At 37.6% G+C, this 22,978-nt stretch overlaps 1 protein-coding gene across 2 annotated transcripts in view; it reads right to left on the bottom strand.

Annotated features, from left to right (window-relative positions):
• Window positions 1-22,978, bottom strand: part of tnikb (TRAF2 and NCK interacting kinase b) — a 375,714-nt gene that overhangs the window by 198,017 nt on the left and 154,719 nt on the right. For both annotated transcript variants that reach the window (XM_028794715.2, XM_028794717.2), the window contains exon 3: window positions 2,938-2,994. In XM_028794715.2, coding sequence (XP_028650548.1) covers window positions 2,938-2,994 — 57 coding nt within the window. The remainder of the gene's footprint in view (window positions 1-2,937; window positions 2,995-22,978) is intronic.

The raw sequence follows: 22,978 nt of genomic DNA, 5'->3' as shown, positions 1-22,978 counted from the left end.
AGGAAGGGCAAAAAGCATGTTGTATAAAAGGCTTCCTTCTGAAAACCCAAACTCAGGAAATGAATTTAAAGCACACTGTAATGAGTGATGACCCTGTATGAATGAGCAGGTCTGCTAAAAATACAGCTCTTCTGAGCTTTATTACAATGTATGACAAGTATATGTTCAGATTACAAATGACACAACTGGTCAGATGGTATAATTTAGAATTAAATGTAAAGAAAACAAATATCAGCTCTAAACAGAAGGACTCAGATTAATTTAACAATATATTTTTCACTGTACACATGATTTAATTTAAACCTGAAGTACAGTATGTCTTGCATTTTCCTGTTGTGGTACAAACTGGCTCCAGGGAAGAGGACAATGAAACTATAAGAAATCATTCATATAGCTTCTACATACAGTATTTCACTCGTTATTGTATTTTAATGAATCTGCTGCCTGGAGTTGGAATATTGTACACAAAATCAGGAAAGCATTTTGGGAAAAGTTCAGTGGTTCGGCATAAGGAGAATAATGGCAGATAATAAATGCAAGGATGGATGTTAAACAGAACTAAAATAAATAGAACCAAAAGAACTCTTTCTTCAAGAATGAGAAGCATTTATTCTTTTAAAGGAACTGTTCACAGATTTGAAACTCTTCGGCCATATACTTGTCATAGTAGTATAACTTGAAGAACACTGCAAAAGATGTTCCCTCTGGTCTGACAGCATTTGCTTAACACGTACAATCAGGTAAGAACAGCAGACTTCCCTACAGAACCGACTAAAATCAAAATAGTTTGTCCTATTAAAACGCCGGTCTGTTTTAATAGTTTCCACTAAAAGAAAAGCATTTATTACGATTAAAAGTGAAACTATCATGTTTGGTCCTTTTTGTCAAAATCAGAAGAGGTTTGTACCAAAATAGAAGAACTTGCTTAACTTTTAGAGGGAGTTGTCCCAACATAGTCTAACAACTCACTGACAAAGCAGCATCTTGCAGAATATTTTGAACATTGCTTTATTTTGAAATTAGACAATCTGTTGTTATATCGTGTTCAAAGAGACCTGCCAATCTATTTAAATATATATTATCACTCACTCAATAAGAAAAACACTATTTCCTGTCTAATTAAACAGCTTACATTTGACAGTTGGTATCCACTAAGACAGGACATTTAATATATTAGTATTTAGGGAAACCCACACAATAAAAACAAAATACCTCAAATCTCAAAACTGCTACAACTGATTTGATTTAAATTTGGTAACAGGATAAAAAAAAGAAAATTAGCTGACCGGTTTTCTTTATTTGTTCATATTTGTTGGCAATAATGCCGTAGAGGGTGGGATCACATGGTTTGTTTTTTTTGACTCAGCACTGAAAAGTGACTGCACTGACTGCACTAGTTCTTGCAAATGAACACCTCCAGCAAATAAGCACCACTGATCAAGCTGTTGCTGTAACTGCACAGAGTAATGGAACTGGTGAAGAGTGAAGAAGTGGAGGTACCTCACAAAACAAAAAAGACTAGGTGGCGTGGTCCATGGGAAAAAATGCTGATTTGACTGGACTATGGTGATCAAAAATTAAAATAACTGTTTTTATATTTAATGTATTTTTATTTGTCAATAATAATGTTGTAATGACTAGGCTATGCTAATACACCAAGACCTCTTTTTGGCTCAGCCTTGAAAAGTAATCATGGAGATAAATGGGGCTGATGGTGAGTGAAGAAGACAAGGTGTTCTGCACAGGAAAATGAGACTGGATGATGAACTGCGTGCAAAATGGGCTGTTAAGTAGATGAAGGAATGCTAAGTGAAGCTCAACTAAGATGTGCTTAGCAGCTACACTATAACTCTCATCTATGCACCAGGCACTGTGGCTGTGAGTGACCATATTGCTTCATTAGAAACAAATCTTTAAATACTAGTGAAGCTCAGTTAGCAGCTTCCCAAATACCTTGAGAGAGGCTCTGGACACTGTAGCTAGTTCACGATATTATATCTTTTAACCTGTCCACTTCTGTACAGTCTGTTTGGGTCTCACTCCTTCATAAAATGTTCTTCACTTGGTTGTATACATTTGCCACTGTCATATCTTTCCACAAATAGGTCACTACAATACATTTACAGAAAGAAAACCAAACACAGTGCCGACATTTCTGGCCCTCAGAGTACACAAAGCACACCCACCCAAAATCAAACTTATATACATTCCTGTCAGTAGACTTTGAAGGGGGACCACCACTTCTGCTCCCTAAAATTGTTTACTTCTATATTTGTGTCTGCGGACTTTAAACTCCACACTCCTCATAATTGTTTAAGAAGACTCCAAAATATATTACCGGCAGTTATTTTCTTCCACTTCAACCAGTAGAGAAAACAACCCCAAAATTAAAAAAACATTCCATTTAATGCATGGGCCCCCCTACTATACAGTCTGTAAATGTAGTTTTTGTTTTTAACAAGTTAAAGTAAAACACGATTTAGGGTTAGAACTTTATTGTCTGTCTACAGGTATAAAATGAAATAAAATAAAAAAATACAGATGCTTGGACATACAACTGACGAAAAACAGTTCATTGAACAAAAATGAAAATCATAAACATTTAATAAGAAGGAGACTATATACTCAAAATTCATATTATTCCTACTGATTCTACTGATTACCCATTTCATTTTAAGTCATGTTTGACAACAAACACCAAAGTCAATTAGTGGGTCGACCAGCAACTGATTTACAGCAGAAATGTTTTACTCATGTGCAATTGTATATATCATGATCAAGACTAAGGAGATCCAGCAAACTAATAATATTAGCCCCTGGCAAAAAAAAAACAAATACAAATGTTGTATACAGAAAAGTACTTAGTTACTTAGCTATAACTTGAGTCCTATTATAACACAGCTAGTTACTTTAAAGCTTAAAAAAAGTTCTCCTTACCCCGGTGACATCCATGACTTTAATAGCAGCCAACTGACCTGTCTTGACATGGTGACCCTGTAAAGGAAAGAAAGAATATTAAATAAATAAAAACTCCACGATTATACTCTTCTATTCAAAGCCACATGCACTAGACAGTGATACACTTCCTGATATTTTCTCAGAAGATCATTTAGCCAAGTCTGATTAATGATTCTAAACTGCAGCTCCAAATGCAATTTATTTTTTATAAATGTCACTTTCTATGTGACACACTCCAAGACTTGACACTGTGCACTAATCTAAAAGGTTATTCCTGGAAAATCGTTTTGCTCTCACAAAAACCTCATCTCATTTCAGAAGAGATGAGCTTGGTAGTGATATTTATATAAATTGTTGTCTTAAGCCAAATTGTGGAATATTCCTAAACCGCTATTCAGTAACAGCCTTACATATTGCAGTATTACATAAAATGTCCATCATAAAAGCTGAGTCTAAAAATGATCACATACAGCAAAACTTCTCCCAGTCATATTTCTTTTCTTTCAGAGTTCTGGTGTGTGCCTACGCATTTTCTTCATTTTCTTCTATCAATGTATCACTTCACTCAGTTATAACCTTTTAACACCTCTTTCTTAAATGATGGATAACCAAGTCAAACAGTGCAGAATTTTGAACTATTTTTGAATCATAAATAAGATAATATTTGCATTTTTTGTCAGAGCGATTAAGATAGGCAAGTCACGGACAGCATGTCATAACTTAGATTCTTTGTATAGTACTATCTACAATGAATTTAAAAGGAAGGTGAGTGTTCTTTTAACTAAGTAGGCTTTCAGGAAAGCATTTTAGCCGACACCTTTGGAGAAGTGTATGGATGTTTTTATAAGTCATGCTGAGTAGTTCCTGCTGGGATTTATTTATTTTTTAAGAAGGAAAGAGAAAAGGCAGACTAATGTACTGTGTCTGAGAGTTAATCTCCATATAGTGTGAGCAGTTTTGAGCTAAATTATCCTGGCATTCAAGATACTGGGTCTCGCACACAACATGTTAACATTGGCAGACACACAGCAATATACCCCTAACCTTTTGTGTAACGTAGCACACACTGAAGTCTCTGGTAAGTAAAAAAAGATTTTTTCATCTTAACAAACAAGACATAACGAGGATTTTCCAGGATGACATCACCAGGTTCAGTTAATCTTTGTGGCAACAAGTAACAGCATTTGAGCTTTTTCTATGCACAGTCTTTAACCTAAACACTTTATTTCATTCTCCTTTCCCACATTATGCTCTAAATATATAAACCAATGGACACTATACATGAGAAAGGAATATCAAGGTAAGGTTGTTATTTCAGACAAAGAAGCCAGAAGTTTCAAGATAAGGTAGTTTCATTAACTAACGATGGTGACAGAAGGTAGAAACTTGTTCCATGTTGATTAGCACATGCAAGTAAGAATGTTGCTTTCTTCTGTACATTTATGACCCTATGAACCCTTGAACCTGTCATTTTATGCTTCTCTGACTCACTTGTTCCAAAATTTTCAAGAAAATGGTGGTCTGAGGTGAACAAATGTCACATAACCAAACAACACAAGGAAATAGAGTGGTTGCGTTCAAACAACATAAATTAGTATTTGAGGTTATTCTTAGTTAGGACACAAATCTTTTCCTTCCCTTTATTTCTCTACCATATTGTTTTGTGCTAGGTGACCTGTGACTTCTTTGGCAAAACGGCTCTTTAAGAGCTCATCGGGGCTTAAGGGATGATGGTGCATATAAAAAATAAATAAACTGACTGGAATTGCCAGTTGCCTATTTGTTTTGTCTCATTGTATCTATCCTAAATGTGTCTCCTATTTTTGTGTGAAGCTATTTATCTTATCTTCTTTACAATTTCGGAAGAATGATGTCCATTTAATATTCCCTTTCTAAGCAGCCTTGTAGAATTACAAAGGACTTAAAAAATGTGTTTAGATATAAGGTGGTAGGTAGTACACTTACTCACAGGATCATGCATGTCATGTGTGACACTTGAATTCTTATTTCTTGTTGAGATGTGAAGATAGTTTCTCCCCTTCCAAGTTACTTTGATCCTATTTTAGAGTTTTCCACCTAGTTTTCAACATTCAAAACTTTGCCCCGATATTTTTAATGAGCAGTTTTCATAAGAACAACAGCATTAGGAAGTGTTAGATGCAGAAGCAAACAACTTCCTTGTCAGCTGTAAAAAAACAAGAATTCCACAGATGATTATCTGAGTCACTACTATCTTCGTGTCTGCATTTTGTGATCACATATTATACCAGACAGATTAGTGATAACTTTTTTTTCTTAAGATGAAAGCATAGTGCAGCTCTTTTGGACATTCACAAACATAGCTGGGCAATGCTGCCAAAGTAAATTCTAATTATACCTAAAACCAACTAAAAGCAAGAAAAAAGAACAATTAAATTATACTGCTCATAAATAATGTCATGATCATAAACATAGCCGCAACCTGCAAAAAGGAATAAACAAGTAGCAAAAAGGTAAAAAATAAGCCTGTCTGTTGTATAAGCAACAAGAGTACATAGAGATCAAGACCATTTAGAGAAGCACATGTAAAATTAATGTGAATATATTAAGAAGCAGTGTGAAAAACATGACAACGTCATAGTACTTGACTTTAACAACTACTGTAGCAATATTTGTTTAATTTCCTGGAAATCCACTGAGCAAGTTGCATTCTTGCTGGTGCCATTTGGGTAATTGAAACAGCAGGCAAGCCAAAATGATGTATCCTATAAGTGGTAGACAACAGTAAACAAGGTCTACAACAAAAAGAATAGTCATCTACAATACGACCTGGCCTACGAGAGTGATATTCCAAGTACTTGTTGACCAAGATGGGCTCTGAACTCAGATGCAGAATTCAATTTAACCCAGAATGATGGACAGTGGGTGAAGGGCATCGACTCATAGTCTGGGCTCAGAATTCTGCAAAGAAGCCTGATGTATTCACGACTGTCAGGTTTTTAGGAGAAAACTCAAAACTGTCATCATAAAACATCTACAAATACATTTCTAGACCTTTGGGTATTTCTAGAAGCTTACTTTTTTAATCATTTAAAAAAGATCAATAAGTAACGGCTCAGCCACATGATTTTAATGTGATGTTTTTATCAAAATGCAGCAGGAGGATCAGGGGCCTCATGTATAAACGGTGTGTATGCACAGAAATGTTGCATACGAACGTTTCCACACTCAAATCGCGATGTATAAAACCTAAACTTGGCGTAATTGCCGTAAAGCCACAAACATTTCCACGGTACCTCATACCCTGGCGTACGCAATTTCTCCACTCGGTTTTGCAGACTGGCGGCACCCAGCGTCAAAGTGCTACTGTTCCTGTGTGGTCACCCTTTCTTTCTTAGACCCACATTCCTGACGCGGCTTTATAAATACACTGAAATTAACTGCATATTGTTTATTAGGGTAATGCATCTGATTGTAATTAACCTGTAGCAATATAATGGTCCAGGGAATAGCCATAGTATTCCAAATACCATAACTGCTTTAGCATTGTTACGCTCACTGCACTGCAGATCACTAATTTGCTAAAAGGTTAAAAGACTTGTTATGGACACACACTGGTATGAATGACGCTTGATCATTACCAGTAGCGCCTGCTCATCAGAACGCTCTATCTAACACTTTAGAGATAAACAGTCTCATTAAAGCTAAACAGACTCAGAACAGACCAGAAAATACATTTCTTATTAAATTTGTTGCAACACTTTAAGTGAGTTCAACTGGCAAGAGTTTATTTGTAAATATAATTTCACTAATTGTCAGATTAACTGAAATAAAAGCTGAAGCCACAGTCACATTCCATACCTGATCTGGCATGACAGAAACTCAACTAGAGCAAGCCAGTCTAGCCTAGAAGCAGCAGCAGCAGCAAAAACAAGAAAAGAAATCCACCCAAAGAACAAGATGTACCTTCTTAAATCACAAATATGCAAATCCATCGATCCATTTTGTCCATTTAATTCAAATGTTAGGTCACAAGGATCCTGGGCCTTTTCCACAAAGCAGGATTTGGCTCCTGAAACAAGCAACTGCACTCACGTACTTACAAAGGAAAAGTTTAGACTGACCTATTAACCTAGCATGCACATATTTGGAATATGAGGGGGAAAAAATGAGAACCCACAGAGACACAAGGAGAATGTGCAAATTGCACACAGATGGTGACTGAGCAGGAAATAAACCAAGTCTTCAGGGGGTGTGATGTAGCAGCACTAATATCTGTGCCACTATGTTGTCCTGTGTCAATGCAAACCAAAACTTTCCAATGGACAGCTAAAAAAACACAAAGAATCCAATGAAGGAGCATGACACCCTTGACTCGATATTTTTTCAGTCTCATTTTAGGGGCTACTTTTAGCTTCTTCAAATTAAAAAATACAGACTTTCTTCTGTATCCATAAGGCATCTATGTTTCACTATTAATCCATATTTGTTCTTTGCATGGCCTCAGAAAGCTGAAAACTACATAAACCAGCCCTGTAGGATGTGGTTCTGGTTCTTCACAGAGCATATTCAGGAACACACCTGCACCTTCTCGTACCACTCCTAACATCTACATCTCTGAGATGCCAAAGAGAACTAAACTACTGAAAGAAAATGCACATGAACACAGAGGAAATGTACAAACTCCACACACCTAAGACCTCAGCCACGCTTGTAGGAGTTGTGAATAGACAATGCTAACCACTGTACTACCATGCCATCTTTTCTTCGGAATTTTGAAATTCATTTTATTTCCTAAGTGGTATAACACAGCAACATACATGAAACTATTCAGATAAGTCTCAACTATAGAAAACAGGTCTGTAGGCCATAATGCATGTTTGCCAGGACTGCTCTCTGCTGCTCCCATCTTCTTCAAAATTGTGTTGGGCAGGGAAGAAAAACTTTCACTTCCCTCTTCACGTATTTTCACTGTGGCTTCATCCCACACCTGTCACTTTAAATGGTTACTTCTTCCCCTTCTATGAACAATGGGGCCTAAAAAGCACTATTTTGCTAAAAGGTGCAGTTACATATCAACACTGACTGAAAGTCTCTAAATTATAGTCTTTAAAAATGAGCTATTAACAGCACCAAATCTAAATGGCTAGAGCTAAGAAATAGAACCAGAAAAGCACTCCTTGCAAGGCGAGTCTCCTATAGAAGCAGAGTCAGTTCTGCCAGCTATGACAGGCAAATGTAGCACTAAGTAAGGAGTATAAAGCAGATAAAAACCACCAGATATATGGGGAGAAATGGCACATCTACCTAGACAAGACTGTGGGCCAGAAAAGTGACAGCCCACTCCTTCCATTTGCTTTTACCATGGATTTAAACTACTAGCTATAGCATGATGGATAATAGCTCTCCATAATGTTCACATTTTCGTTAGTTGAATTTTTTTACTTTTGAGAGAATAAAAGCAATTTTAGCTTTGCCTTTTGCAGTGTGGATAATCACACTTTAATAAAGCAGTGCCAGGCGACTGAAGATAACAAGCAGGAGTGCTATCAAATCAAAGCACTAATTACGCCATTATGAAGCTAATGAATGACCAAATCCGATAAGCGAGCTACAATGTTAAATATGACAGCATATGTATTTGACTTGCATGAGAAGGCAGATTAGGCTTTCCTTATTTTTCTTCCTCCGACATAGCAAGACAAGTGACAGACAGTCCTGTAAAGTCAATTCAGCTGCATTTGTTCTTGCTGTCAAATGCACTGCTCAGAGTGGTGCCTCAGTAACTCGAGACATTGTGCAAATGATAAGCAAAGTAATAAAAATGCATAATTTTGATCACCTTAAAATCCATCCAATTTTAGTTTTCCAACTGTCAAAGATATTATAAAATGTGCATAATGGTTAATGTGAATGCTTTAAACATTAAAACAGAGAATTTCCCACTGCTTTATATGCTTGCGTAAAAGGCGCTATAAAAAATTATATTGCCTTAGCTGAAACGACATTTGACTGATGCACTACACATTCAGATTGCGTGCTATGCAACATCAGTCTGGCTCACAGCTGTGATTTAGGAGTAAGAAGTTATGGTTGAACAATAATTACCCTATAAACCCCATAAATGACAAGGTCAGATGCACCAATATGGGATCTTTAGTAAAGCCTCTTCAGACCCAAACCTGAACAGACCTGTTTCTAAGTTGCATTACAAAAAAATAAAAAGATCTTTTCAAAGCAATATCTTCCTGGGGTGGCCTCAGCCTTTTGTAGGTTCTGAATTTTTAACACAAACAAGACAACTGTAATGATTCCAACTCTACAAAAAAAGAGTATTTTAATGTTCCACTGTAGGGGTTCTTCTAGTGCAAAATATGCATGTCTGTTCCTTAAATTAAGCACAGACCTGTTACAGCAAACAATATGTCTATGTTTCCAGTTTATATTTGGAAGTGGCTGCATCAGGCATTGACCTTCACTGCTCTATGTAGACCGTTTAACATTTCCACTAGTACACTAACTATAAATGGCATCTCTACAGTTCATAGAACCCAGGAATATTGGAAGGTTACGTGGTAGACTTTGGCTGCAATCTGGTAGTATGAACTCCTGGAATAGTTGTGGGGAATCTTTGCTATTGGTTTTGTATTTTCAGTCTGTTTCATTTTTACAGTTGTTATTTGTTCCTAATTATTATTCCCATGATTATGATGTCATAATAAAGCCTTAGGACTTTTATTTTTCATGGTTGGTGCCATTTTAAGTTTGTCTTTAGAGGCATGCTGTTTACAGTCACTATGCACTATGCATTCACATATTTTGTGATTTGTTCTTGCCTATATAAAATGGCAGGTTAAAGCTTCTGGCAAAAAATATGTACCAGTACCATTCTGGGGATAATATGCTTTACATACAGATACGCATTGCTGTGTTACTACGTAAACTTATTCCTGTCTCTCCAAAAAAAAAAGAATGTTATTTTGCAGAAGTATTGCCTTTGTTCGCAAAGACATTGTCTGTTTCTGTTGGTGTAAGATCATGCATGCATGCACTACAGCTGTACAGTGACAGCTAGTGAGAAAGAGGTTAAGCACTTGTGTAGCATGCAATTAGGGTGAAAAGAACTGAATAAAAGTTATAAGTACAGTAAAACCTCAATTATCTGTCAGGAGTCGGGACTGAGGCTATGACAGATAAGAGAAAAGATTTATAACAGAACAGCTACTTTAAAAATGATATACAGTAGATTAGTTTAGCACCCTGTGGTGGGCTGGCGCCCTGCCCAGGGTTTGTTTCCTGCCTTGCGCCCTGTGTTGGCTGGGATTGGCTCCAGCAGACCCCCATGAACCTGTAGTTAGGGTATAGAGGGTTGGATAATGAATGGATGGATAGATAGTTTAGCACCTTCGTTGTACTTTCCTGCTCAGTTTAGTTGACCTCTTCATTTGGAATTTTTGGTTTTTACTCAATTTTTACTCTGTTTTCTGGTTTTCAGGCATATTTTGGATTTCTGGATTTTAGTTTTATGGTTTGGGCCTTGCTTTTCTTTTATTCCTTTTTTGTATTTTGCATTTTTGGAATTTTGATGTTTAGTAATCTTTTTTGGTTCCCGCATTTTTTTGGATTTGTGAAATTTGAATTTTTATTTTTAGATTTTGTATTTTGCATCCTTATTTGGTTTAATAAATAAAATGTATAATAAAAGTATTGTTTTGCCATTTATACCAAGCTTATGGAATTTTCCCTCTCCTTTTGGCATTGTCGCTTCTGGTCTTAGGTTAAATAACTTACAAATTCTGGTCTAAAACTTTGGTTTTCTTTATTCGGATCTTGTTTCTGTTGGTATCTGCCCCCAATCCTGTTAGTAAAGTTAGGTTTTTGCCATTCCCTCTGTGTGCTCATTTCCTGGTGTTATGATTGGCAGTTATTACATTTTTCTTGTTGTTTTCATATCCAGATAGTCTCTTCCTGTCATTAGTTTTATGTTAGAAATGTTGGTTTAAAAGTAGAAATTTTTAATGTTTTATCTGACACCATTTTTATTTTTTACTATGGTGTCACTGCCATTTTGGGGAATTCACCCATTTCCATGACTATGTATCCCACGATTCAGCAGAACCATGCAGCAGCAGCATCATCAGTATAACCATTTAAAGGTCACCTGAGCAGTCTTAATGTATCCAACATTGGATAAACATAACTACTTATTATTCTTACTATTTTTTATTACTAGTTATTGAATTTAGCTGTGCTCCTTGTTCTTAATTTCTAATTTGTGATTTGGTTTTGATGATGCTCTTTTGACTTCTGGTTTTGACTTTTATTTACCTTTGACTCCATTTCTTTTCCTGATCCTCACTCAACTGTTTTTTCTGGTCTGACTCCTGATTCCAACCTTTTGTTTGCTTCTGTCTTGTCTCATTTTGATCGTAACAATAGCTGTCTGGAAGTTATATTTATAATTTACAAGTTATTTTTATCTAAACAATCTAAATCCTCTCACACCTCTAAAAAAAGTCTCTGTTTTGTACGAACCCTCTAGTTGCAGTCCCTGCATTTCATTAGGACTGCAACAATAGGTGTAGTTGGCAGGAATAGTCCACAGAATAACTGGAACTCCAAAAACCAAGGCAGGTAACTGCCTTGTTCTGACTGCCTGTACTAGAGAGTGTTCCCATTGTGTCATCCATCTCTGTGGCTAAGAAAAGAATCTATTTTCAGATTCAGGCCCACATATATAAGTAACAATGGAATGTTGGCCGGTGTTGTAGAAGAGATTTTGAGAGCAAAATATAAAATTGTCTGCAATTTATTAAATGACAGTCAGGAAAGATCAATGCTTAGTTTTAGCTATAGCTTTTTAGGTCTTTATAAATGTTCCCTAAATTATCCACAAATACTGATAGTGTTTAGAAATTGTAGATCTCTTATGAAATACACTGTCAGGCTGTCTCTTACAGACCAAACACAAGTAGCAGAAAAACATTCACACCTGAAGAGACAATTGACTCCTAAACATTCCCAATTAACTACAAAATAATGTTTACATTTAATGTTATTAACTAATTAATAAGGCACACACTATTAAGGGTGAACTCTCACACAATGTCTCAGTAGTTTCCTCAGGCCAACCCATTTATTTTGCCTTATGTATCTGCCATAATCAGCTGCAACTCCAAAGTAATCAGCAGAAATTTTAGGCCCCACTCTATTTGGTTCCAAAGAAAGGGGGAAACAAGGTAGTGTCGGGCGAAGCACTAAACAAGGCATGGCAATGTCTTCTCATGGCTGCTATATTCCTAATTTACATTAGGGAAATAAGGGATACTATGCTACATGCACAGAGAGTCATAGGTACACAAGGATTGTTTATATGTGTGTAAATCCAACCATTCCTGACTTGGACAGTTCTATTGGACTGAAGTACACTTTTCTCTATTGCATCTTGATTTGCCTTATGAGGAAAGACTGCCCAGTCAAAAATTGTGAACAAGACACAGCACAACTCCACCTTGATCAACACTGATTAAATAGGAGAGTTTAATTAGGAGCTGGATAGTGTGTACTAGTATGACGATTTGAAAGGCATTTGAGGATTGCCATTACTAGTAGTAGCCTGAAAGATGAAGTCTGTATAAGTAAATCAAATGACTCATGTATTATTCTTAACAATTATGATATAATAATAATATGAACATATGTATTTTTATCACTTGATATGGGGACTCACAGAAGATAAGCTCCCTTGGCCAAATACAAAGTTTTTCCTTTCCATGATTTACCACAGTAGGTAGGTAGGTTGGATGGATGGATGGATGGATGGATGGATGGATGGATGGATGGATGGATGGACGGACGGACGGACGGACGGACGGACGGACGGACGGACGGACGGACCGACAGACAGACAGACAGACAGACAGACAGACAGACAGACAGACAGACAGACAGACAGACAGACAGACAGACAGATAGATAGATAGATAGATAGATAGATAGATAGATACTTTATTAATCCCAAGGGGAAATTCACACAGTGATATACAAAATGCAAGGGGCAAGTGAAGTGAACATTAACCAAGTCAATACACGAACTGCTTCTTAGTATGCACTCAAGTTGTGCAGACCTCTTGAAATCAGAAATAACATGATTTTGTGAACTGTTCACTCAAATGTGTGATGCCACATTCTTTCTTTTTTTTCTTGCCCATGTAGCAGCTTTGACTAGCTTTAGCAAGAGGTAAAGACACAGATGACAACTGCCCATCTGATCAATGTGCCTCATGACCAGTGCAAAGGAAGGAAGAAAGTTGTGGGCCCAACACATAACTCTAGAAATGACATTAGGAAAAAGCTCAGAACATTCCCTAAGATAATGTCAGATGAACTATGCTGTACAAGCAGCAGGCAAGCCTATTCAGTAGTAGTAAGTTAGTGATTTGCACAAAATTAAATTCTCAGTGAGAGGGACAGTTTCACCTCACAAACAATTTTGCATAACCTTTGGTGTTTTGTGACCAGAAAAATCTGGCATTTACACAGAAAGAAGGGTGCTTAGTCTCTCTCTGGAATCACTTTCTGCACTAATTCTGCTTGCGTCTGCTTCTTATTTACAGTTTAAATAAAGTTCTGTAGTGAAAAATAAAAATGACCAAACTCATTTCCTGTTATGTGTGGGCATTTTATTCAGCTGTGAGATGTGTGTTGTGGTTATTCTGGTTGTATAATGCCTGATTTGCCAATTATAATGACAATCTTGATCTAAATTCTAGAGAAAGTAAAAATATTTGCCACATTCTTCCATGATGATCAGAGTGTACACATCTTCAGCATCGTATGCTGGGATTAAGAATCAAAAAATGCAAGGGACAAGTGAAGTGAACATTAACCAAGTCAATACATGAACTGCTTCTTAGTACGCACTCAAGTTGTTCAGACCTCTTAAAATCGTATATAACAAGATTTTGTGAACTGTTTACTCAAGTGTGTGATGCCACATTCTTTCTTTTTTTCTTCTTGCCCATGTAGCATCTTTGACTCTTATGGGAAACTTTTTGGCCTGGTGGTAGAACTGGGAAAACAACTGTTATTCAGAGTAATGTAAAAGAACAAATCAATGAGCCAGTTAACTTACTTAAAATCATTGTGGTGAAGATGAAAATGCACATTGGTAGATAGCAGCAATAAAAGATGGTCATTTGAAATATGAGTTTTAATTTGGAATTGTACTACACCAGTAACAGTGATGATATGGTTATACTTTTGGTAGATGAGCATACAATCAAACACCAGTAACATATATTGAGCAACGGACTTCTCATTAACTTGACTGAAAAAAGCTGTAGCTGTTGTGTTTTGCTCAACATTGAGTACAACTTGCCAGTAGGACACTGCCCATATGACACAGTCTTCAAAATGCAGTCATTGTGCTTGAATACTAGTTTAGTTGACCTGTATGTGTTTACTCATTTTAATGGCGCTCTATCTTGTATCCCAGTAACTATAAAAGAACCACTGGTACAGGATCCAAATACAGATGTGGCGCTCTTTTTGCACTGACTTCATGTTGTTAAAATCAAAGAGATTTGACACAAAAGTGTCAAAATGCATTGTAAAGACACACAACATTTTGTGGAATGAGAAGACTATATAGTTAAACCTTGTGTAAATTAGTAAAAAATGTCTTTGCTTTAGACCCCCTGAATAGCAATACATCTTGGGCAGTGAGGATTTAAAACTTACCAAATACACAAATTCTTGTTAGGTGCACTTTTATCCAAAAAGATTCATATAGAACAACACCTGATCAGATCATGTTTGAAAAGGCCTTAACTCTTAGGTAACAGCAACACAAAGGTCATTTTAATCTTATGTACAATCTACTATAATGCCTCAAATGTCATTAGAAGAAAGGGACAGTGCCAGCAGAATGCAGTAGATAGGTTTGCCATTTGCCAGTGTTGCCAGACACTTAAGCCAGTCTACTCTATCCCTGCAGGCCTGCAGGACTATTAACAATCCAAGATCTGGTTACCCTCAAGTGATCACACCAGAATGGAGAGAGACCATTTCTGATTTGCCTCCCATCCTGCTGCTGAAACTTTTGGAAAATAAAATACCTGCATGACTCCATGTTGCTAGTCTTAGAGCAAGGAGATCCATCAGAATCCTTTGGCTTACTCCTCCTAGAGCACTTTTGGGATGCCCTTGTGTGCTACATCCACAGATATGACCCTGTACCTACCAGTGACTAGCAACTTTTTAAGGCCCATCTGCAAGAATAGGAAAAAGAACTGCACACTCCGATCAGTTTGATATGCAAGAGGATTAAAGCAGTGCTGGCTGCAAGAGCCTGTCGTGCAAGATCTTGAGGGATAGCAAGTCTGCTGTTGTTAATGTTCACAGTTGATATTGTTTTAATGTTCTTTTAGTTGTCACATTGTTTTGCTTTTCTGCTATTCTCATTTCTTTGTTTAGTTTGTAAATTCCCATCCAACAATAAGTGTTGCATTTATTTTTCCTATCAGTATATATAAAACAACAATTAATTGTCCACATATTTAAAAAAATAGAGGCAACATTTACTTGTCTAATCTCTGCGTGACTATAAATGTATAAACTTCCCTCACGAGTGTGTGATATTTTTTATTTGCACTTGTACCTTTGTTTTCTTCACACAATGAGTTACTATCACCCTTCATATCTAGGTGAATGTCACTCTCATATTATATGTTTGCCACCTCTTTTGGTTTTTTTGCAGCTAGCATATCCACTTCTGCTTTTCTTAGCAAGCTACATGCTGTATTCAGAAATGGCAAGTGCCATGCAACAACCCAAATCATCCTTTGAGAATAGAGTGATTACTAAGTAATTTCTAGCAACTGTGGGAAAAGTCATATCAGGAACATATCATGAACCCACAACTGAGATACATATCAGATTGTGAGATATGTGATGATCACTACAGCCCTACTTCACACTCTCCCCACTGAATTCAGTTTTCAGATTCAGTTGAGTTTGCATCTTGTGAACAACAAGGAGTATCCTTATGATGTCCTTGGGTCCAAAATAATGCCAAAGAGACCAGAGCAAGAATGAAATGAAAAGTTTATTAGATAAGTAGCAAGTGGGTGGGATGAACATGGGACTAAAACTATACAGGCAAAGACAATAGAAACAATAAATATTTTTTCCTCAAGTAAAAACAGATCTTGAACCCTTATCTACCAAATGGTGTAGCCACCCAGTTAACCAATGTAATATCACACAAACACTCTTGGAACGTCCCCATTGGTTTCCTCCAAATCTTGGTTTACATTTCCCCATTTCCCTAACGTTCTCCCCGACTTCAGACACACTGTTATAATCCAGACATGCACTACTTCTGGGGAGATCTCTTCCCCTTTCTAGAACTCTCTGTTGTGGTTCCAGTTAGCCTGCCCACAAAAAACATTACACCAGGCTATGTACAGTATACATGTTACCCCCTGTGACAAGCCTTCGTGCTACTACCTCAAAGACATGGGGGCTTCAGTTGACTTATTACATGCTCCCCATCACTTTATTCCAATTTCTGTGCCCCAAGAGTAAACACTCATAATGTGATCCTTACAATTACACACTCTACCTCCTGCTGGAGGTAGTTTTTCTTCAGGTACTTTAATTAACTTCCCCCAACCCAAAGAGGCATATGTCAGGTTTTGGTTTGAGTATCCTCTGTGGAAGACTGGTACCCCCATTCAGAAATGGTTCCTACCATATGCCTGGTGCTGACGTCATAGGTTTCTGTTACGAGCTTCTGGCTCAGAATTTAACAATACACAAAAATAATAGGGCTTAAATCTCCAACAGTATGTCATGTTGGCCCCAACCTTGAAGCTCTATATTAAGAGGACATAGCAAATCAGAGATGAGACATACACTAGAGATGATAAATAATAAACAAAACAGTATTCAAAACATATAAAAAGACAAAAAACGTAATCAATGGCATCATATAAACAATAATAACTAAACAAAAAGAGAAAATTAAATTACACTTAAGTCAGGGTTGAGACCCGGGCTAATACCAGACAGCTTCAAACTTCTCCCTGTAACCTTCAATTGGACTAAGTGTGTTTGAAAATAGAGTGACGTGGAGGTACCATGCTTAGTGAGCCTCTGAGTAGCTTTGGTTACAAAACAGTGAAAAAAATACAAAATACAATGGACATGAACAAGGGGAATTTTGTGGTAAAAATTCACACACTAAAATCAGCACAGATTTCTGCATGCCATGATTATATTTGATACTTTGATATCTTATAGCATACGTATATGTTTGAAATAGCTTTACAAGGTTTTCAAATCTTCATAGTTTAATAAATGTTAAACAAAAGAATTGAGAGTTAGCTATATATGTCATTATATATATAATTATATGTATATATATATATGTTGCGGACCACCAGGAAGCGCACCGTTGCCCAAATCCAACACAGACAGGCATGGGACAGAGGCACATGTTTTTTAATTTTTTTTTCTTTACCTGTGGGAAACACCTTCCCTCATTTCCCACAGACACAACACAGTCCCCAAGCAAGGCACAAATCTCTTCTTCTTTCTTCTTCTCTTTTATTTTAGTACTTCCAGGTGTGGCGGAAGAGCTGTCCTTATGGACTCAGCAGCAGCTGCTGCACCCCCAGGCGGCACCCATGAAACCCAACTGGGTTGTATCACACTCCAAATCTAATGGAACATGTGGGAGTCCAAGGCACAGCTGCAACTTAAGGGGGGCTGTCACCTAGCACTCCTGGGGAGGTAATGCTCTGAATACACTGCCATCCCCGGTTCTTCCAGTGTGGATGCATCCTGGCCGGGCAAGAGCCCTGGCTGTACACCACAATATATACAGTATATATAAATATTGATAAATAAAACAGGGCACAGACAGACTAGACAGACAAACAAATAATATAGAAGAAGCTGGCTGTTTACTGGTTATTTAGAATTCTAATTTATCTTCGTACAGCAAAATAGTTTTACGATACCAAATCTTTAAAGATGATGTCTGATATTGTGTGGAGTTATTGCGTCTGTTGCTCCAAGTACAAGTGGAGGAGTGTTCTATTTCCTTTTGCAACATGGTCCTTTGTATGTGATGTGTAGTGTTTTACTTAGGTGGTTCTTGTTGTGACATCTTACTTTTATTCTTTCTGCCATAAGAGTTTAGATGCTGAAGTTCCCTTCTTGAAGTAATTAATGGCTGATTCCCAGCCTTTTAGACTGGCACAGTGCTTGGCTTGACAGACTGGGCCTCAGCTTTATGATACACAAAGAGAAGAGATGTCAGCATTCAGCTCCCAAGGGAGAAAGTGGCTCATCAGCTTTTAGGTTTCAGAGAGCAGGTGTCAGTGGGTGCAAGAGATCATTCTGGAGACTGTGAGAACAGAGTGCCCCAGGGAGTTCGATACAGAGAGTGCCCCCAGAATTCCCATTAAAGTCCTCCCTTAGCTTCCTTAGCATTATGTCTAAACTAAGTAAAACAAGCCAAAAACATTGATTTTTTTTTAAACAATAAAAAATATTACATGTAACATAAACATGTAAATACCAAAATGTCAACATAAATACAGAAGAAAAGTGTCCACTGCTGTACTGATGTGCTTTTAATACATGAGAAATTGTGTGATACCTTTTGAGTTAGTCACCAAAGCACAGACGAATGTTGTAACAGGGACAGTAGAAGTGTGTTTCTTTGTACACGTTTCTTATGTTTTTTTCTGTTGCTTGCACATAAGATGGCAAATGTCAGTGCTTGATCTGCAGCATAAGGCTTAGTGACTTCTACATTTCTCCTGACTAAAACATTTACAGTTGCTGCATTGTGAAAAGTGCTTAAGGGGATAATGTCTTGCTTGTCCTTGAAGTCAAACAATCGATTGCAATTATTTTGCCTTTTTTGTCACACGACTACTAAGTGTCATGTGATGAAATCACCCAGCATATCATGGCAGTTTGGTCATACACTGCCATATCATGCACCAGTTTCACTTTCCTTGTAAATGTCTGATGATCAATTCACATCGTCATCACTATTCGCTCGACTCTAGCAATGGTTCAGTTTCCATTCATTCTAATACTGCCTTCATGGCTTTCCATTTGCCATTGTGTTTTTAGTTGGAGGCGCCACCCACTCAGGAAAATTTGGTGCAGCTGGATATCTGCATCTCTGTTAAACCTGCTTAACAGGCCTGGAGCGCCCCTAAAGCCTACTTGAATGGGCAATGCCCACTTTGTCCTGTACCTGCTTACAATTCTCATTTGAATTCTTAACTAAAAAAGAGCTACACTTTGTCAGAAAGAAGAACAGTTCAAAGGATATGATGATATCAACGTTGTGATTTAACTTGAAGTTTTGTTTTGCCATAGGATAATGCAGTGTATCTGTCTGATAGGTAATGACTTCTGCCTGATATCTTTCAAAATTTAACATAGGGTCATTCTACCTCTTAAAACCAGTGTCTAGAATTAAAGTTGGTAATTATTAAGTGAGACCTGAAAGTAATTGCTATGACAAACCTTGAAGAAAAAATATGCCCTGAGGACCTAGATAACTGCTCTAGTCCACCAATTATTCTAGAAATGACCTCCCAGTGCTATCATTGTTAAGGTCAACAACAGTTCATGGATACAGTTGTTTTCAAGTGTGACAAAACACTTATAGATCCACCCTGACACTGGATATAATCCCAGGTTGGGTTTTAAAAGCAACCATTGACAGAAAATCATTGAATCTATAGTTGGATGATAAAGCTGGGTCTAAAGCTCATTGTGGGAAGGAAGAAAGGGCAGTACTTGGAGGGAAAGCAAATACACAGGAGGTGACAGGGAAAGCTTCTTTGTGGTATGTAAAAATGGGAAAATAGGGAAGTTATGTCACCAGACAGCTGGTGAAAAGGCCTCTTTAATTAGGAATAGTGGGAAATCAGGATACAGTGATCCCTCGCTATATCGCGCTTCGCCTTTCGCGGCTTCACTCTATCGCGGATTTTATATGTAAGCATATTTAAATACTCTATATATCGCGGATTTTTTGCTGGTTCGCGGATTTCTGAGGTCAATGGGTCTTTTAATTTCTGGTACATGCTTCCTCAGTTGGTTTGCCCAGTTGATTTCATACAAGGGACGCTATTGGCAGATGGCTGAGAAGCTACCCAACTTACTTTCTCTTTCTTTTGTGCTGACTTTCTCTGATCCTGACGTAGGGGGTGTGAGCAGGCGGGCTGTTCGCACACCTAGACGATACGGACGCTCGTCTAAAAATGCTGAAAGATTATCTTCACGTTGCTACCTTCTGTGTGCAGCTGCTTAGTGAAGCGACATGCTGCACGGTGCTTCGCATACTTAAAAGCTCAAAGGGCACGTATTGATTTTTGACTTTGTTTTTCTCTGTCTGTCTGTCTCTCTCTCTCTCTCTCTCTCTCTCTCTCTCTCTCTCTCTCTCCCTGCTCCTGACGGAGGGGGTGTGAGCTGCCGCCTTCAACAGCTTTGTACCGGCGGTGCTTCGCATACTTACAAGCAAACAGCCCTATTGATTTGTTTGCTTTCCTCTCTGTTTCCTTTGAAGAGGAAGATATGTTTGCATTCTTTTAATTGTGAGACAGAACTGTCATCTCTGTCTTGTCATGGAGCACAGTTTAAACTTTTGAAAAAGAGACAAATGTTTGTTTGCAGTGTTTGAATAACGTTCCTGTCTCTCTACAACCTCCTGTGTTTCTGCGCAAATCTGTGACCCAAGCATGACAATATAAAAATAACCATATAAACATATGGTTTCTACTTCGCGGATTTTCTTATTTCGCGGGTGGCTCTGGAACGCAACCCCCGCGATGGAGGAGGGATTACTGTATTTCAGATTCAGTTTTAACTATATTGCCATTAAGCACAGCACAGTACTATGACAATGAAATACAATGCAGCATCTGATGAGAAGTTCAAATAATGGAAATGCTTATTTATTCAATGACAGCAGATACAATTAAGAGTATACATGACCCTAATACTGGGATCTAGAGTTCAGAAATGTAACAGCTACAGGAAAGAAATGGTTCTTTAGTTGTTGGTGCTGGCACAAAGACCTGTATTGTTTACCTGATGGTAAGAGGGTAAGCAGTCTGTGGTTTGTGTGGAAAATGTCCTTGAAGTTATTGCGTGTTCCCCATAAGCATTGCTTATGATAAAGGCTCTCAATGGCAGACAGTGAGGTGCTAATGATGTACTGGGCAGTTTTCCCTACTCATCTTACAGCCTTTCAGTCAGCAGAGTACAAATGTCATACCACACCGAGAAGTAGTTAGAAAGAATACTCTCGACTGTGCAGTGGTAGAAGTTGGTGAGAATCTGAGTTCTTAGTTGGACATTTCTTGGTCTCCTCAAAAAGAATAACATCTTCTTAGCTTTTTTGACAAGGATTGAGGTGTTGGGAGTCCAAGAGAGGTCCTCAGAGATGTGAACTCCCAGGAACTTGAAGCTGGAGATGTGCTGGACAGCCATCCAATTAATGCAGGTGGAAGAGTGGCTGCAGCTTTTTTGATTTCCTTAAGTCCATTATAGCTCCTTGGTCTACTTAATGTTGAGGATCAGGTTGTTGTAGGTGTACCATGTCTCTAAGCTCTGGACATCTTCTTTATGGGCCGATTCATAATTTTTATTGATGAGACCAATTAGTGTGGTGTTGTCCACAAACATGATAATGGCGTTGTAACCATGAGGGGGTCTTGGACGCAGTCGGGTGTGAACAGGAAGTAATATAGAGTTCACAATTAAGTGGGACTCCAGTGTTCAGGATAACAGTGAAAGAAAGAGGTCTGGTTCTCTAGACTAACAGCCTGGGGTCTGCTAGACAGAAAGTCGTGAATCCAGTTGCATAGTGAAGTGCTTAAGCCGAGGTCACTGAGCTTAGTAGGCATAATGGTGTTAAAATGCCAAATTAAAGTTAATGAACAATATCCTTAAATATGTATTGCTCTTCTCCAAGTGAGTCAGAAAGGAGTGGTGGGCTGCAGGAGACCTGTTCAGGCAGTATGCATACTGATGGGGGTCTAGTGTGGGTGGTAGGCAAGTTTTCAAATAGGCCACGACAATTTTCTCAAAGCACTTCATAATGACGAGAGTGAAATGTTTAGATATTCTAGTTAGATCAATAATTTCTTTTCTCATTTCACTCATTTGTCAATTTATTTTATTTTAATAAACCTATCCTTCCATACATTTCAAATACCTAATTATCCAATTCAGAGCTGTGGGAACCAGAGTCTATAAAGAAATCACTGAGCATAAGCTTAGCACTAAGGAACCAACCCTGTAAGAAACACCCGTCTATCGCAGGGCTCACATGTACATATACTGTACCGACAAAATTCACTCCAATTAGCCTTAGACACATACCTTTTACAATTTTTATCTCCAGGATTGGAGGGGCACGTAGATGAAATGGACCTATCACTGTATCAGAATTATGCATATTAGAGAATATCGTATTTCTATAGATACCATTCTAATATAATTATTACTATAGTGATATAGGCAGGTAAGAAATGAAAAGAATAAAGGACTCTAAAGACAAAATGTGAGAATTTGAACTGTGCTACTGAGCACTTAAACCCATTAACAGTAAAATAAAATGTGTAATGTTGATTTTATACACACACACACACACATATTTTTACACTCAAATCTTGCATATTATATTGAATGTATCCTATGTTAAAGGGTGTCTCATGCAGTGCGGTACCTGCTCAAAGTTGCTTGTAACTTTACTTTGCGAAAGACTTTTCTGCATTGTTATGGGAAAGCAAGCTACTAATTACTAAACAAAGTACAGTTTTTGCCTTGTATTATTTTTTTATTTATTTACAGTCTTACTGCCCTACCTGAGCCCCCACTGTAAGAGGAAAATAAAAAATATTGATGCTTTTGATTAAGTTATTAAAGATCCTGGGCATTTTGCTAACTTTGACAATCCACTATACTCTATATACTGTATGACACTAAAATTGCA

The sequence above is a fragment of the Erpetoichthys calabaricus genome, chromosome 2 (genome assembly GCF_900747795.2).
Source record: "Erpetoichthys calabaricus chromosome 2, fErpCal1.3, whole genome shotgun sequence".
NCBI classification, from domain to species: Eukaryota; Metazoa; Chordata; class Cladistia; order Polypteriformes; family Polypteridae; genus Erpetoichthys; species Erpetoichthys calabaricus.
The sequence above is the reverse complement of the archived record's forward strand: the minus strand, read 5'-3'. Positions and strand labels throughout refer to the sequence as shown.